Consider the following 18477-nt stretch of genomic DNA (forward strand, 5'->3'; position numbering starts at 1 on the left):
TTCATTCCCCAACTGACCAAGAACCTACCGATCTCAGAACGGAAGTGGAAGCCATTAATATGAACAGAAAATGGTGCTAAAGGAAAATGGTCATGTAGCCAATGGAGAAAATCTGCCAGGTTTTGGGGTAAAGAGCTGGGAGGAGGGACAGATTGGATAACTCTCACAAAAACCAGCACATCTCTGATGGGCTGAATGGATGACATTGATATATAATATTCAGTGCACCCCAAAAGAACCAAACAGGATAGGCTTCTGTTACATTGAGCGATGTCAAATCCTTGTGTTAATGCTCTATCCCTTTGCGGTACCAGAGCATGTGTCCTGAGTTCCTCACTGACTCACTGACCTTACTCTCCTGTTTGGCAGTGTGAGGATTGTTTGTGCTGGCAACACGGAGTCTGCATGGGCCTACTGGAGGACAGCGTGCCCGAAACCTATACTTGTTATATCTGCAGGGACCCACCAGGTGAGTACTGGCCAGCTAGGAATGTAAAAAGCAGCATGCCTTACGTATCATGTTGTTCAGGACAGTGCCTATAGTTTACTGGGGATGGGAGTAGAGTGTGATAATCTTACTGCATTCTCATAATCCAGAGGCTCATGGTGGTCATCTGAAGACATTTTGCTCAGACCCCACTGTGATGCCCACATCCCATGAATGACATTTTTAAAAAGACATAAGTCAACGATAATGGTTGTGTTCAGCTGTTGTGGAGGCGTGGTTAAGGATTAAGAGAGTTCCTGTCCAAGTAGTGTCATAGGATCTTACATGTTCACTAGAATACAGTTAATACTTGCTTACTCATGGGCCATGGACATCTCCTGCCCATCACTAGTTGTCCCTTGAGAAGGTGGTGGTGAGCTGCTGTCCTGAATCGCTGCAGTCCACCTGCTGTAGGTAAACACACGGCACGGTGGCGCAGTGGTTAGCACTGCTGCCTCACAGCGCCAGAGACACGGGTTCAATTCCCGCCTCAGGCGACTGTCTGTGTGGAGTTTGCACATTCTCCCCGTGTCTGCATGGGTTTTCTCCGGGTCCTCTGGTTTCCTCCCACAGTCCAAAGATGTGCAGGTTAGGTGAATTGGCTGTGCTAAATTGCCCCTAGTGTTAGGTGAAGGGGTAAGTGTAGGGGTATGGGTGGGTTGCGCTTTGGCGGGTCGGTGTGGACTTGTTGGGCCGAAGGGCCTGTTTCCACACTGTAAGTAATCTAATCTAATAATGCTATTCGTGCGGGAATTCCAGCATTTCTACCCAGCGACACTAAAAGAGTGCAAAATGTATTTCCAAGTCAGTGACCTTGAGGGTAATTTACAGATTGCGATGTTCCCGTGTGTCTGCTGCCCTTGTCCTTCTAGATGGGGTGGTGGCATGGGTTTTGTAAGGTATGGTGTAAAGAGCCTTGGTGAATTTCCATGTTGTACCTTGCAGATGGTACACACACTGCTACTGAGTGTTTTTGGTGGAAGGTGTGTAAATTGTTTGGATGTGGTGCCAATCCAGCATTGTCCTGGATGGTATAAAGCTGCTTGAGTGTTATTGAGCCGTACCCGTCTGGAGTAGTGGGGAGTATTCCATCACACTCCTAACTTGTACCTTGTAGTCAGTGGACAGGCTTTGGAGAGTCACTTACTACAGTCTTCCTACCTCCTGTAACCACTATTTATATGGCTAGTCCAGTTCAGTTTCTGGTCAGTGATAACCCTCAGGATGTTGATTGTGCTGGATTCAGCAGAGATAATATCTTTGAATATCAAGAGCAGATTAGGTTCTGTCTTCTTGGGATTTGTGTGGCATAAATGTTACTGGGTACTTGTCCACCCAAACCTGAAAATTATCCATGTCTTGTTGCATTTGGACCCAGACTGACTCAGTGTCTGAGGAGCACAGCAGTTCAGGCAGCATCAGGGCTTTTGTCCGAAACGTTGATTTCGCTGCTCGTTGGATGCTGCCTGAATTGCTGTGCTCTTCCAGCACCACTAATCCAGTATTTGGTTTTCAGCATCTGCAGTCATTGTTTTTACCTCAGTGTCTGAGGAGTTGCAAATGATGCTGAACATCTGACCTTCCGGTGGTGGAAAGGTCATCGATGAAGTAGCTGAAGATGGTTAGTCTCAGGACGACATCCTGAGGATCTGTAGAAAGGTATCCACTGAGCCGCAGGTGATTGTTTGACTTGATAGTGACCCTCATGGAAACTCTGCACTCATTTCTCTGCTGCTTGAATGAGGGTGGGAAATGTTTAACTCGTAGCCTTTTCAGTAGCTTTTTTTGATCAGTCCCAGTTGATTGACATGTTATTTCTTCTGTAGATCAGCGTTTGAGCTCCAGGTACTGGTACGACAAGGAGTGGCTAAGCAGTGGCCATATGCATGGCCTGACCTTTGTAAAAGAGAATTATTCCCACCAGAACAGTGGGAAGATCATTTCGACACACCAGCTACTGGGGGACGTCCACAAGGTGATCGAGGTGTTGCACGGCTTGCAGCTGAAGATATACATCCTACAGTAAGTCAGAGCGCCGGTAGTTTTTAACATTTTAGTGAGAAGGTCACCATGTTATTGGGTCACACCAGCCAGCGATAGGCCAGGTAATCATTGTCCCAGGTTTTATCTACCGTGCTTCTCCTGACATCACCAAGGCAGGAAAAGTGCCGGATTGGAATTACGTGTCACCTCATTGACTGAGGGTTGGTGTGGGGAGGGGGGAATCTCCTCATCTTCCAGCTTCATGCTGCAGAGTAACTTTGGGACAGATTGGAAACATGATAGCCGTTCTGACTGAGTGCAACCAAGATGTTGGAGACTGTGGGAGGAGAACGGACTCCATTTTACAGCTTCTGTAAACTGTGCTGGTTTTATTATCAGGCGATGTTTGTGGTATCTTTGTGTTGTCAGAGGTCCCGAAACCATTTGATGAATCGGTGATACGTCAGTGCTCCTTTTTTGTCGACGATTTCTGGTTATTCTGTCTCCACAAAAAGTAACAGAATCAAAACCTCTCACTCTGGAAACAAGTTACTAAAAGCCGACAACGTGTGAAGATGGCTTCGAGATGTATAAATGGAAATTTTATCAAGGGTCTGCTCCTGTGACCTTTGAGTCATAGAGTGTGAAAGTGTGATTAGTAGGTGATTTCTCTCACAGGTTTACTCCCGATTGGGTTAAATATTATTCCATGAATGAATACTGGATGAAACTTCTGGTTGAGGACAGCTAGGGATGGGCAGTATATGGTCTAGTCAGTGATGGCCATGCCCCCTGAGTGAATAAAACAAAAACTCATGGAGGCAACATTGCATACAATTCTGGTCACCCCGCTATAGGAAGGATGTTGCTAACTGGAAAGCTAGAAACCACTAATTAACTACAAAAAGAATGATATTTTGTAGCATGTGACCAAGACTGAAAGGTTTGAGTGATAAGGAGAGGCTGGATAAGCTGTGACATTTTCCCCTGGAATATTGGAGGCTGAGGGGTGACCTTATGGAGATTTATAAAATCATGAACGGCATAGATACGGTGAACAGTCAAGATCAGTTTCCCCCAGGGTAGGGCAGTCCAAAATTAGAGGGCATAAGTTTAGGTGAGAGGGGAAAGATTTAAAAGGGACCTGAGGGACAACCTTTTTTTTACACAGAAGCTGGTGTGTATGCAACACGCTGCCTGAGGAAATGGTAGTGGTTGGTACAATTACAACAGTTAAAAGATATTTGAACAGTTAAATGGGTAGGAAAGGTTTTGAGCGATATGAGCCAAACACACGAGAATGGGACTAGTTCAGTGTAGGAAACCTGGTCAGTGTGGACAGGTTGGGCCGAAGGGCCTGTTTCCGTACTGTGTGACTCTATAAGAAGAGAACACCCATCTCTTTCCCCCTTGAAAACCCATGAACAGGTATTGCCAGTGACTGTTGTGGTTTCTGCACAGTGAGAGTTTGCTAGTGTGCTAGGCACAGAGCACCAACTGAACCCACTGACACGGGCACACTCGCACTCTTGCGCATGCACATACACACTCGCACATGTGCACTCTCCTATATCCAACTGGATGCAAACTAGCTGCCGTAGTAAAGCAAGGAGAGTACTTGGGGAGATGGTGGCTGAGCAGTAATGTCACTGTATTGGTCATGATTGGACCCGGGGAATGCTCTAGGTCACTGGTTCACACCAGCTGGTGGAATTTAAATTCAGTTAACAGAACCAGGAATATAAAATCTGGACAAAAAAAAACCACGTAACCATTGTCAAGTGTTGTAGAAACTGGTCTTGTTCAGGAATGTCTCTCTGAAAAGGACATTTACTGCCCTTACCTGGTTTGGCCTATGTGTGAGGTCAGGAGGTACTGCTGAGGTTATAGCAGTGGGTGTGTGAACAGTGGATCCAGGGGCCCAGAGATGCCCTGTTTCGCTCTCTGGGTATCTGTTGAGCTGCCTCCCCCCTCCCCACCTCTTGTGGGCCCACCCACTGTAATGTGGTGCCCTCTGTGATGATAACCAGGGGGTGGGTTGCCGTGTGGACCGGGAGAGGAGAGTGACCTGGTACTGGGTGAGGCAGAGCGATTCCCTGTGGTGATTGGGAACCCCTCACCTCCCAACATCATGAGCCTGCTCAAGTACCCCACTTTCTGGGCTGATGGTCTGTGTTTCCCCCCCACCCGACACCCTAGGAATAAAGACCAACCGGACCTGAAGTTGTGGTGCAAACCGTGGAGAATCTCCTCAACGGCCTTTGAGAAGCTGAGGGAGAGGCAGAGTGCGCCCAGCGAGGACAGCAACAGCGCGGTCAGCGCCAGTGCCAGCACACCGTGCCGGGCACAGAACGGCACAGCCGAGCGGCCGAGCAGGCTCCCCATGATCGAGGAGTCCTACATCACCAACGAGCACTGTTACCAGAAGCCTCGGGCCTACTACCCTGCAGCAGAGCAGAGGCTGGTGGTGGAGACCCGCAACTCCGCCCTGGATGAAGGGATCGGGAGGATGAGGGAGAACGGAGACGAGACTCTGGCCGAGAGATTCGGGCGGAATCTCGACGACGACTCGGGCAGATCTGACATTCAGTTTTGCCGAGAGGAAACCAGTTCCTGCAAGGTCAGTCGTTTCACTTCTAACTGTCTGTATCTGGGGATGGGAGGGGTGATATTTCACTAGAGGAGCTTTCTGCGCCAGCTGTTAGTGATCTGGAGGGATATAGACATGGTCAGATTTTAGTGAGAAGGTCACCATGTTATTGGGTCACACCAGCCAGCGATAGGCCAGGTAGTCATTGTCCCAGGTTTTATCTACCGTGCTTCTCCTGACATCACCAAGGCAGGAAAAGTGCCTGACTGGAATTACGTGTCAACTCATTGACTGAGGGTTGGTGTGGGGAGGGGGGAATCTTCTCATCTTCCAGCTTCATGCTGCAGAGTAATTTTGGGGCAGATTGGAAATGTGACAACCGTACTGACTGAGTGCAGCCAAGATGTCGGAGACTGTGGGAGGAGAACAGACTCCATTTTACAGCTTCTGTAAACTGTGCTGGTTTTATTATCAGGCGATGTTTGTGATGTCTTTGTGTTGTCAGAGGTCACGAAACCATTTGATGAATCAGTGATATGTCAGTGCTCCTTTTTTGTCGGCAATTTCTGGTTATTCTGTCTCCACAAAAAGTAACAGAATCAAAACCTTGCACTCTGGAAACAAGTTACTAAAAGCTGGCAACGTGTGAAGATGGCTTAGGGATCTATACAGAGCAAACTCGATTATCTGAACGACATGGGCGGGGAATATTTTTTTCAGATAATCCAATGTTCTGATAACACAGTTTACCCAAGCATCGGGACCTTGAGATCTTGTTCAGATAATCTGAAATTTGGATAATCGAGGTTGTTCTGTAAATGGAAATTTTATCAAGGGTCTGCTCCTGTGACTTTTGAGTCATAGAATGTGAAAGTGATTAAGAGGTGACTTCTCCCACAGGTTTACTCCTGATGGGCTCAATGTTATTCCATGAATTAATACTGGATGAAAGTTCTTGTCGAGGGCAGCTAGGGACGGGCAATAAATGGTCTAGCCAGTGATGGTCATGTCCTCTGTGAGTGAGTGAGTTTAAAAAATAAAATTCATATGAAATGGTTTGTTTGCAGAGGGATCAGAGGTCCATCATTCAGAATACACCAAATGGCAGGGCAAATGCATAAGGCAGTTGTGAAAGTATAGAGGTTACTTTGTGAGGAGAAAGCGGGGGGCACTATGGACACCTGAGGGTGAGCTTAAGTGGCACAAATGATGTCTGAAGGGTTAGGCGCAGGGCCGATGGGGGTGATGTCTGAAGGGTTAGGCGCAGGGCCGATGGGGGTGATGTCTGAAGGGTTAGGCGCAGGGCCGATGGGGGTGATGTCTGAAGGGTTAGGCGCAGGGCCGATGGGGGTGATGTCTGAAGGGTTAGGCGCAGTGCCGATGGGGGTGATGTCTGAAGGGTTAGGCGCAGGGCCGATGGGGGTGATGTCTGAAGGGTTAGGCACAGGGCCAATGGACTCTTAAGATATTTTTGTTTCATGCGATGAATGAAAACAAGGGGCCACGCACTTAAAGCAGAGATGAAGAGAAATGTTTTTGCATCAAAGGGTGTGTTTATCTTTGGAACTCTCCTCCGAAGGCAATGGTAGAAGAGTAATCATTATAAAGCAGAGCTGGATACGTGTTTTGAAGAGCACGGGGTGACAGGTTCGAAAGCAATATGGAGCAGTCAGGTCAGCTGTGACCTGGATTGGTGGAGCAGGCTCAGTTGGGCTGAATGGCCTGCTTTCTCTCTCTGTCGGAGGAGGCTTTTATGTGGAACATGGATACCGATGTAGGCTGAATGGCCTGCCTCTATCCTGTACATGGATTAGTGGTGCTGGAAGAGCACAGCAGTTCAGGCAGCATCCAACGAGCAGCGAAATCAACGTTTCGGGCAAAAGCCCTTCATCAGGAATAAAAGGCTCTTCCAGCACCACTAATCCAGTATTTGATTTTCAGCATCTGCAGTCATTGTTTTTACCTTCTATCCTGTACATTCCTACCTTGGCATGTAAGGTAGCGTACTGGAATGTCCCATGTGACCTGAGCTCAGCTTCATGCAGTCAGGGGGTGGAGGAATGATGTCTGTCTCTCATCTGTAACTGCCACTCCCCCCACCCCCACCCCGACCTCCCAAATGATCAAAGGGTTGATCATGGTTCCTCACCCTCTGGGAGCAGCTCTAGTGTCACGGGGTCCGCAGCAGTGAAGTGGGTGAGATTTGATGGTTTGGGGAGGTGTCAGTCACCTTTTCAATACGGGTTTTTTGTTGCCAGCATGAAGGAATTGTAGCCTGATCCTGTCCCCAAGAGCCCATGGAACGGTAGGTTTCCGGGTTGGTGCCTGGACCTCTGCTGTGGGAACTCTTTCTGGGTGGGGTGGGATATCCACCATGTATATTGGGGCCACCGTTGGGGAAGGGTTTGGGAAGCTCTGCACTTTATTCTGGCAGAGACTGCTCCCCCACATGCCCCTCCCCGCCCAACTCCTGCTCTGAGTCTACAGATCTCCCGTCGGGAACATTTTAACCGCGTGCCCTCTGCCTCCCCTCAGGTCCGTGGCAGCAGTGGTGACACCTCCCCTGAGACAGAGCGGGAGAAAGAAAGCTCTGAGCTGAAGGAAGGTGGGAATGAAGGACCCGGTGACCCCCAGCTGCAGTGGCAGGTCAACCTACTGACCCACATCGAGTCGTTGCAGGACGAGGTCTGTCATCGCATGGACTTCATTGAGAGAGAGCTGGACGGTAAATGGCTGGAATTGTCTGTCCTTGTGTTTTTGGGTTTGGTGTTTGGGACTTGGGCTCTTTGACATTCTATCCAACAACAAGGCTGTACTGAAGACTAACATGATACACTTATGATACCCATTGGTACAAGAGCTCGACTACATTGAGTTAAAGTTTGTCAGTGGGTTGGAAGACATGAGGGAGGAACTCACTGATATAATGTGTGCTAATGACTTGGTGTAGAAGAAAATTTGACCAGGTTTGACAAAATGGCTTCCACAGACATTTTGTGTCAAATCTGGTCAAATTTCCTTCCACACTTGGTCTTGCTGCTTATGGGGCTGGTGGACGCAGAGAGAGTGATGAATGACTTCAGAAGGAAATTGTGAGGCTTTTCGAGGAATTTGAACTTATAGGACCGTGGGGAGAGAGGGACGGACAAGACTACTGAGAGAGCTGACATGGATTGTGTGAGCTGGGAGGTGTGCTAAGTCGTGAAGACTCTGAAACAAATTCCATGGCAATTGTGAAATGTTGAAATTTTTGGTTAGAAGACAAGGTGAGAAAAGTGATTTTAAAAAAAACGTAAAAGATGCTTGCCCATAAGGTATAGGAGCAGATTTAGGCTGATCGGCCCATCAAGTCTGCTCCACCATTCGATCATGGCTGATACCCCATTCTCTTCCTTTCTCCCCACAATCCTTGATGCCCTTATTAATCAAGAATCTATCTGCCTTAAAGACACTCAATGACTTGGTCTCCACAGCCCTCTGTGGCAATGAGTTCCACAGAGTCACAGAGGTCCTCCAGCTGAAGAAATTCTCCTCATCTCAGTTCCAAAGGGCCGTCCCTTCACTCTGAGGCTGTGCGTTTGGGTCCTATTGAGCTGATATGTAGAGGCAGAGAGGAGAAGGCAGGAAGATACTGTGTACCTTTGTGGTTATAGTCTGAATGTTGCATCCAGCTGTGGTCTAAGTGCAACTTGAAGCCGTTAGGGATGTGGAGCCGATCTTAAATGTCTGAGACAACAGCATACTCAATCCCCCACCCACACTCCACCCCGACCTGTCTGCAGCCTGTGACATGGTGATCACGTGATGTTCACATGGTCTCATAGATCCTGAAGGGTCTTGACAGAGCAGCAACTGTGAAGGTGTTTTCCCGTGGTTGGTGAATGTAGAATGTGTAGGCACAGTCTCAGGATAAGCACTTGATCCTTTAGGACTGAGTTGAGGAGAAATCACTTCGCTGAGGATTGTCTACATCACAGGGCTGTGGGCTGTGCCATCATTGCACATTGGTAAGGTTAGGGTAGACAGGTGTTAGCATCTCAGAATCGAGGCTTTCGTGATCTGGGCAGAAAACTGAAGCAGAAGATTAGCCATGGTGATGTTGAGTGATGGCGCAGGTTTGATGGGCTGAACAGTCTACTTGTGCTCCTATTCCTGCCACTGGGCTAAGGAAGAATGTTGGGCTGAATTGACGCGGGTGGGTCATATACACTGGCATCGAACAAATGGGTTGAATGGCTTGTTTCTGTAGTGCAAATACCCTGTGGTACATTTACTGGTGACCCAGCCTGTCTTCGTTTTTTAAGGTCTCTTAAATCTTTCTGTGGCAGATAATATTAAGAATATTTTGAGTGTTTTGAGCTGTGATTTCACCCACAGTGATAGTGGGTACAGATTATTAATCTGTAAGAACTTTCGCCGAGTGTTGAAGTTACTCCCACAGTCCCACTGGGTAGCCAAAGTGGATGATGTAGTCTGGTATGCGTTTGATTAGATTCCCTAACGTGTAGAAACAGGCCCTTTGGCCCAACCAGTCCACACCGACCCTCCGAAGAGTAACCCACACAGACCCATTTCCCTCTGACTAATCGACTAATGCACCTAACACTATGGACAGTTTAGTGTGGCCAATTCACCTAACCTGCACATCTTTGAACTGTGGGAGGAAATCAGAGCACCTGGAGGAAACGCATAGAGACATGGGGTGAATGTGCAAACCCCACACAGATAGTCGCCTGACGGTGGAATTGAACCTGGGTCCCCGGCGCTGTGAGGCAGCAGTGCTAACCACTGTGCCACCCATGGGGGATACCGCTGGGAGATGCTTTTGGAGATGCCTCTGTGGGGAGCGTGAATGGAGCAGTAGGAGGAAATGTGTGATTGGGCACACCGCTTTGTTACAAGTAATTGCTCAGCATGATAGCTCAGTGATCAGCACTGCTGCCTCACAGCACTAGGGATCTGGGTTCAATTCCAGCCTTGGGCAAATGTCTGTGTGGAATTTACACACTCTCCCCGTGTCTGCGTGAGTTTCCTCCGGGTGCTCCAATTTCCTCCCACAGTCCAAAGATGTGCAGGTCAGGGTGGATTGGCCACAGTAAATGTGGGGTTACAGGAGTAGGGTAGGGAAGTGGATCTGGGTGAGATGTGCTGCTGGAAAAGGTCAGGCAGCTTCCGAGGTACCCTTCATCAGGAATGGGAGCAGCAGAACGGGACTCATGCCTGAAATGTTGATTCTCCAGCTCCTTGAATACTGCCATCTCTAGTTTGGTCAACGTGGAAATAGAATTCAGTGAGGGGTGGGGGGGTCACTCAATGCACCAAAGTCTTAATTTGTGTGTAACAGAGACAACCACGTTGTGCCCGAACTCCGAGCAGAACCCAATATGAATGCTCTTCACCCGGGGTGAGGGGGGGAGGGTGTGGGAATGGGAATGGGGAGTTCTGTGAGTCATGTTGGATTCTGCTCTGAGTCTCGGGTACAACGCGGTTGTCTCTGTTACAGACAAACCAAGACTTTGGTGCAATGAGTGACCCCCCACCCCCCACCAGCCCTCACTGAATTCCATTTCCACGTTGACCCAACTAGACAGGGCAGCAGCCGAGGAGCTGGAGAATCAACATTTCGGGCACGAGCCCCGTTCTCCTGCTCCCATTCCTGATGAAGGGCACCTTGGATGCTGCCTGACCTTTTCCAGCAGCACACACTCTCGACTCTGATCTCCAGCACCTGCAGTCCTCGCTTTCTGTAACTGGAGAGGTCAAAGTATTCGACGCAGAAGCAAAACCTTACGGGGGACAGGGTAAGGGGGTGGGTCTGGGTGCGATGCTGTTCGGAGGGTCCATGCGGCCTCACTGGGCCAAGTGGGCTCTATCTTGTGCCGTAGCGATGCTTTGCTAATGCTGTTTTCTCCCTGTTCTCTCTGGCTGCTAGTTCTCGAGAGTTGGCTGGACTATTCTGGTGAGCTGGAGCCACCTGACCCACTGACCCGACTGCCTCAGCTCAAACACCGAATGAAGCAGCTCCTCACTGACCTGGGCAAAGTGCAGCAGATAGCTTCCTGCTGCCCCGTGTGAGACACACCAGGCACCCCCAAAGGACCATTTGACCACCAGGACATCGAGGCAGGGTCAGAGGTCGGTCAGCTTCAACAGCAGGAACGTTGCCGAAGGATTACCGGGCTGTCATGTGACTGGCCTTCACTCGGTACCGCGAGATGAATCTCGACTCCAGTTTCTGTTTGTATTTCTTGTTCGGGGTTCTGGCCATGCTCTGGTTGTTCTTACAGGGGAAGGGGGCTGACCCGAGTCCGTCACCTGTCTGCCCATCTCCTACTGGCTTTCACTCTTTTGGAACACTGTCAAGAGGGCAAGTCACCATCCGGACGTTTTAGAGAGAAAAAGGCTTTTTTTTTAAAAAAGAAAACAGAAAAGTTGCAAAGAATTATTGGTGTATTTAAAATTTCCATGTTGACTCACCTTTGTCGTTTTGTTTTCTGGTTGAAGGATAGATCTCTCCTTGTGTTTTTTCAGGAAGAGGTCCTGGCCTGCTCTGAGCTCTAACGGGGTAGGTTTCCTGAGCGGCCTTTGGAGAGCTATTGCATAGACCAGCTGGGACTGATTGTTTTATGTCAATTCTTCAGAGTTGTTCATGCAATCTGTAATTGTTAATTTAATCCACCCAGAGTTGCAAAGTTTTGGTCTCACCCCTTTCAAAAGCACCTAATAGTTTATTATTCCCCAATTACATCAGCTCCATCGTTGTAGGGGGAGGTAGAAAGGCTGACCGTTTCTGCTCCATGTTAATGCTGTGTAAACAAATGGGTTTTCAATGAACCAATGCCCATCTTCTATCGTGTGTGTCAGAGGGAGGGAGGGAGTCACGGCCCAAGCTCGATGTTTTACTGATGATTCATTCTTCTCAACTCCTTTGAATATTCTCCCCAAACCAGGCTGTGTCCACTCCCACAGGGGACGATGTGAAGCTCCCCAAGTAGTGACTCCATTATGGCAGTTAGCAGAAAGTATATACGAGAATATACAGTCAGGTCGGTGTGGAGGAACAGGAGGAGACCATTCAGCCTCCCCTCGAGGCTGTTCCACACCACTGTGTCTAGTCTGTTCCTTAACACCATATCCCCACTGTCTGGCTGTGTAACCCTTGCCTAACAAAAACTTGTCGACGGTTGAGTTAAATATTGCAGATGCTGGCAATCCGAAGTAAAAACCAACATTGCTGGGAGCACTCTACAAATCAGGCAGCATCATTTGAGAGAGAGCAACAGCGCGGACATTTCAGGGAGGTGACTTTTCAGCAGAACTGAATCTATTAGCAGTCAGGTGGTGATCCATTTTAATTTTGGTCTATAAAGAGGAGAGACAATAGATTTTACCCAGAAAGGGATACATGTCACTCCATCTTTCTGCTGTGCAGGTGCTGGCTGAACAATACATATCCACATTTTTCAGTTCTTTGCAGATTCCTAAGAGATTAATTTGAGTGCTGCAGTCCTGAGATATGGAACTGGCTTTAACTGCCAGTGGCTAAGAAAGTATTGCCAACTCAGGGGCATAACATGGTTTGCAGGAAAGGACACTGAGCTCGGAGTAAATCACTGGCCCACTCTCTTCTCATTCTCTGATAAACTCAACAGAACTCCCCTCCTGATCTATCTGTCTCTCTTTCTCGCCTCTGTCTCTCTTTCTCGCCCTCTCTTCCTCCCTCTCTGTCTCTTTCTCCTCATCTGTCTCCCTCCACTCCCTCCGTCTCGCTCGCTTGCTGTCTCCCCCTCCCCCACCTCGAGCAGTGTCTTAGTGATGAAAATGCGAATTTCTCCACGTATCTCCTTTTCAGTCTTGCCACATTGGCAAGTGGTTGGGCAATGAGTTCCTACCTGACTGTCTGAGTTGCCCCTTTCTCAGTCAAATTTGTCCTTTTTTAGAAACAAATTAGTTGTTGAAGTTGTTAACTTTGTGGTGGTTTTATTAACCACCTGGAAGCAGGAGGCCATGCAGGATTGTCCAGCATTTTGGGTTCCGTGAGCAGTGAGTAAAGTCCGCTTCCTCTTTAAAACTGTCCAGCTCTCACTGAGCGAACCTGCCTGTTACTTGGATTGACGTGTCGGCCTACAGATGCTGCCTGGTCTCGCCCTACAAATAACATAGCAGGTTGGGCTCGAAACGTCAGGCACTGTCTGCAGTATTTAATAATCATCACAGAAATCAAAAAACTGATCTGGTGTCAGCCCTGGGCCATTTCTTCCATCAGGGACCCAAGGAATTCACAATTTGGTCTCTGATTTCAGAGAGAAGTTGAAATCTTTCCAACCTTGCTGATGGGCACATTGCCTCCTGCCGAGTGAATGCTGTCGGCGCCAGGTCCAGTTTGGAGTTGGGAGCTAGAGTCCTTGCTTGTTTTCTTGGCTTTTAATTGTGTTGCTTTAGTCTCCTCATGTTGTCACGTTCTGTGAAGTAGTGTCTGTCCAACCTTAATGCCAGTTGTCAGTGACTCCACAAGTTACATTAACACCTTCACCAATGAGAGGAATCATTGATCAAGAGAGGACACTGAGCTCGGAGTAAATCACTGGCCCACTCTTTTCCCATTCTCTGATAAACTCAACAGAACTCCCCTCCTGATCTATCTGTCTCTTTCTCTCCTATCTTGATCCTTTTCAGAGACCCTTTCCCAATTTTTGATTACCTCTAAGTTGAGTATTTACCCTCCGGAGTGAGCATTTTGAATAAGTTAATCTGTTGGCACACAGCAGGTTAAGAATCGTTTTGCTTTGGCATCTCTTTCCTAAAAAAAGGGGAGGTAGTTTACATGTTTAGCTTTCCATTTAAATCCTTCTGAATTTGCCATTCAAAATGGATTCCTTATCCATGTTATGATGAACTTCTTACCTATGGTTAATGTATACACTTAAATTGTGGCCCATGACCAGTTAGACATGTTCTTAGGGACCCATAAGAAGCTGTTTCATCCATATGTGGCACGATAGCTCAGTGGTTAGCTCTTCTGCCTTGCAGAACCAGGGACCTGGGTTCAATTCCCACCTCAGGTGACCACCTGTGTTGAATTTGCATGTTCTCCAGGTGTCTGCATGGGTTTCTTCCGAATGCTCCGATTTCCTCCCACAGTCCAACGATATGCAGGTTAGATGGATTGGCCATGCTAAATTATCCATTGTGGCTAGGGATGTGCAGGTTAGGTGGGTGAGCCATGGTAAATGTGGGGTTACAGGAATAGGGTAGGGAAATGGATCGGGGTGGGTATGGACTCAATGGCGTACTTCCACACTGTAGGGTTGAGTCTTGGGCACAACGTGGTTGTCTCTGTCACAGACAAACCGAGACTTTGACGCATTGAGGGAGTCATAAGCGTTCTCCACCACCGCCCCTCCCCCCCAACCACCACCTTCACTGAATTCCATTTCCACGTTGACCCAACTAGAGAGGTCAAAGGTCAAATGCCAGAAGTATCTGACACAAAAGCAAAACTGTGCAGCTGCTGGAGATCTGAAACAAAATTCGTGAGGAGGTCAGACAGCACTTGGAGATAGAAGATTAGAACTAAACATTTCAAGTCGTGAAACTCCTGTATTGAAACTCTGGCCTATCAGGGTAACTCGGTTTCTCTCCATGGATGCTGCCTGACATCTTGTGTCTTTCCAGTGCTTAATTTCAGAGACAAACTTAATTTGTGCAGCAAGTTCAGCCAACAGAGAAGTGGAGCGAATGAATACTACTTGCACTGAAGTTGTTTTTGTTTTCGGGGGAGGCTTTGCCTGGTTCTGCCTGCTCCTTTTCAAGCCGTGCCCGTCCTGAGTCTGAGAGAAGCCTATCAGGATTCTCCAGTCGATGGTGATGAAACCCAGAGCACTTGTGCCGGGGCTGTGTTGTTGCTACACCTACGGCTTTATCCCTGCTTCCGCTGGAAGCCAGCAGTGTGGTATGGGGGTGGAACTGTCTGTTGGCTGTACGGTAAACTTGTTGAATTTGCAAACTCATTTACGCCTGCTCCAAGCCTACAACCTTATCACGTTGATTGCATTCCGTCTGGCAAATTATTCTGATTCGAACAGAAGACTCTTTGTGTTGCCAGTCCTGCACCGTGGCTGCTGTAGCAATGCAAGCTCTGAGATCTTGGAAGGGATGAAATTGACACGGCTCAGGTAACTAGGTGAGAGCTTAATGCTGTCTTTATTTACAGGCGTTCGCAGGTGACTGGGTCAGTTGCCCTCCCCAACTGCTTTGGTTCGGAATTTTAGAAGCATGTATTACACAACAGCGTTGGCCCTGCGTGCAGTAGTTACCACAGTATAAGTCAGTGTCAGAAACCGTACACTGTGACCTACATAATGGGTGTTCAGGCTGGCTTCTTCCAGGAGGCTCAGCCTCTGAAAGTAACACATGGCACCTGGTAGTGGGGTGGAGTTATGTCATGAACAGCAGTGGATATTATTTATGCTGTTGTGGATAAATTCCCCAAAAACATTCGATTTTTTTTTTTCACAGCCAGTTCAAACTATGCTTGCAGGAATTAAGGTTGTGGCTAGTATTTGAAGTATTAATAATCCAGTTCCTTCCCATTTTGCTCCAGTGTGGTGGTGTTGGAGCTCTGAGTGGGGGTGGGGTTGGCTGGGCAGTTGGTCATTTTCACCTTTGACCTGTTCAGAGGTCAGCAACCCTTTGGAAGCCAGCACGCTGTCAGATTATGAGGTTTTCTTCGGGATGTTGTGTAAAATGGCAAACTGTGATAACGGATCAGGAGAGAGGTTTACTCTGTTACCTGCAGCTACTTTGTGTTGCACTATTTATTGAAGTTTTCTGGTAAAGTTGGAGTATAGGTGGAGGCTGTACAATTCCACTGGGCATGTGCTTTCTTCCTGGATGAGTCAGGGTCTGGAGAGCATACTGCATGACCCCCATGGACTGCTGGCTTTGAAGTGTCTTATTCTCGTTTGGTGTCTGTCCCATGCCCGAAACAAAAAGAGTTTCGATATAAAGTCTTCTCGGCTGTAAACCCAAATCCAAACAGATTGCTGTCTTAATGTTTCAATAAAATTGCCTCCCCTGCTTTTTTTTATAAATTAGTTCAGGACTTTGATCAGTATCAAACCCTGTCCCAAAAATGCTCCTGACTCAAACCTCTGCCTCATCATGTGATTTAGCAGCTCCCCAATTCCTGTCAGGATTGAATGAATATATCAAAGTGAAATGGCAGTTCTGTAGTGTCGGGCTGCTGGATGGAGTTGACTGCACGACTTGGGAAGACTTTCTGATCCCATTGAGATGGAGTGTTTCTCAGTTGTGACCTCAGCTTGAGGCTTGATGGTTGGTGTGGGGCTGGAAGGCTAAGACAGCGCAGCACTTAAGGCTTTTTTAAAAAGGAGCTGAGCTTTCCCTGAGTTTTTCCACATCCAGAATCGGGCCTGAGAGGGTGACCAGTTCCACACCCTGTGTAGTTTCTTTTTTAGAAAAGCAAAGATTTAATGGCATTTGCACTCTGTCAGCCAACAGCCATTGCTGCCTTCAAGCGCAGTCGGCTGGACGGCTGGTCTGCCATGTAGAGTGACACCCACGGCGTGGGTTCAAATCCCGCACCAGCTGAGGCTACCCTGAAGGACTCTCCTCCTCAGCTTCTCTCCTCGCCTGAGGAGAGACGACCCTCCGATTAAACCACCACTAGTCCTCTCTCTCTCTCGGGACCAGCCATGTGGTCCTCTGAGACAATGGCAATTCGAGTCTGTGACTCCTAACCCACATTTGGGGAAGCTTTGCCCAACTGGCAGCGATTCTGATTGTGTGGTGTTGGCAACTCCCTGCCGCTGGGGTGCAGGTACTCAATACGCCCAGGACAGAATGCACCAATCTTCCTGGTTTGAGACTTACTGGATACTTGCCAAACCGTCTGAGGCATTTTATCTCTTGAATCAAGCAATTTTTGGAAAAAAAAAACCAGAAGCTTTGAACTGTGTTTATAGGACCCTGCACTATTTAACACTGAACTGACAGGTATCCTGTGTAATGATGGAGAATTGAAATTTGTGAACTAGTCCTCCCATGTTACTGGGCTGTGGAACTATTATCAGTTTCAATATGGCGCAAAGCAACTCCTGCCCACTCAGCACTGTTTTCTCAATCAGCTGAATTCTTGCCATGTCTTGTTCCTGCCTGTGTTTATATTTTAAAACTACTAGTCAAACTGTCTGTCTTACACCCTAAAGTGGTGTTGTGTGTGGGTTTAATGACTCCAGCAGAACAAAAGGGTCTCCTCTTTGGCCACAAGGCTGTAACCCAGTCAACAATTGGCAGTGTACAGTTAGGATCAGGCAGTGGGAGTGGGGGAGGGTGAAAATTATACAACTCAAGTAGCCCAGTGGCCATAGACAGAAAGCATGTAAAGCCAGTTAGTTTGTCCACCATGTCACGCTCGGAAAGCCACTGTTTTGGGTTGTGGAAGAAGCTCAAAGGGGAATGATTTCCTTGCCCCTGTTCCAGTTAGGGTGGGAGTTGCCACTTTACGTTTAGAGATAGCCCTATCGTACCGTGTTATTGAGCTCACTCCGAGGAGAGGTGACCTGAACACCGTTTTTACAAACTGACTGTGTGTGGGGGGGGGGGGGGGTAGATGAGGACAAGCCGAGAGACTGCAGCATGAGGAACCAACTCTCTCTGTCTGTCCACCCCCCCAACCCCAACTCTAGCCATTAACCATCTCAGCGCCTTGCAGCAATGCAGGTTCAATCCCCATGGTTCCATTTCACCACCCCCTCACACAATGGGATTGATCACCTTTTGCACAGCATGCTATTCTCTCCCCCCCCCCCCCCCGGCCTTTAGAAATTGTTTGAATTGTATTTTGTGCTCGTTTTGTTGCTGGAACTATTCAGTTTGAAGAGCCTGTTACGACTGAAAAGATACGTTGTTCAATTTTGAAAACCCACAACTGAGGACAAGAAATTAAAGCACATTGTATCATGGGCACAGAATGGGTTATGTTTACATGGACTATGCACTAAACAAGGGGGGTGGCTGAATTTGAATGTGCTGTTGTATGTAGCGCATTATCTTTGTAGTCAATGATGTTTATCAGCAGTTGCAAGTTCTTCTTTCTTAGTGTTTGAATAATAAAAGAGAATATGTTTTGTTTTGTTCTTAATGCAAGTCATTTTTGTCTTGAGCTTTCACCTTGACAGCACTTTCATTTCCGGGATTTTATTTTGCATTTGTACATGATGGTTTATTGGCTAACCAATCACTTAAACTGTTTGATTTTCAGCGTTGGATTAGTTGCTTTCAGGAATCCAACATGGGGGTGGAGGAGGCTATTTGGCAGATATTGGTTAAAGAGCAACCGTGTCCCAAGAATCTAGCATGCAAGATACACCCTTCAGAAGGTGATGAAGGTTTG

General features: G+C 47.8%; 1 protein-coding gene across 1 annotated transcript in view; it reads left to right on the top strand.

Moving 5' to 3' along the window:
• LOC140462879 (PHD finger protein 20-like) overlaps nucleotides 1–18225 on the top strand; it is a 93432-nt gene extending 75207 nt beyond the window's left edge. Inside the window, exons 15-19 of the mRNA XM_072556297.1 lie at nucleotides 370–469; nucleotides 2314–2509; nucleotides 4670–5090; nucleotides 7596–7785; nucleotides 10993–18225. Coding sequence (XP_072412398.1) covers nucleotides 370–469; nucleotides 2314–2509; nucleotides 4670–5090; nucleotides 7596–7785; nucleotides 10993–11135 — 1050 coding nt within the window. The 3' untranslated portion in view covers nucleotides 11136–18225. The remainder of the gene's footprint in view (nucleotides 1–369; nucleotides 470–2313; nucleotides 2510–4669; nucleotides 5091–7595; nucleotides 7786–10992) is intronic.
• Nucleotides 18226–18477: the final 252 nt, after the last annotated feature.

The sequence above is a fragment of the Chiloscyllium punctatum genome, chromosome 37 (assembly GCF_047496795.1).
Source record: "Chiloscyllium punctatum isolate Juve2018m chromosome 37, sChiPun1.3, whole genome shotgun sequence".
In the NCBI taxonomy this organism is placed as follows: domain Eukaryota; kingdom Metazoa; phylum Chordata; class Chondrichthyes; order Orectolobiformes; family Hemiscylliidae; genus Chiloscyllium; species Chiloscyllium punctatum.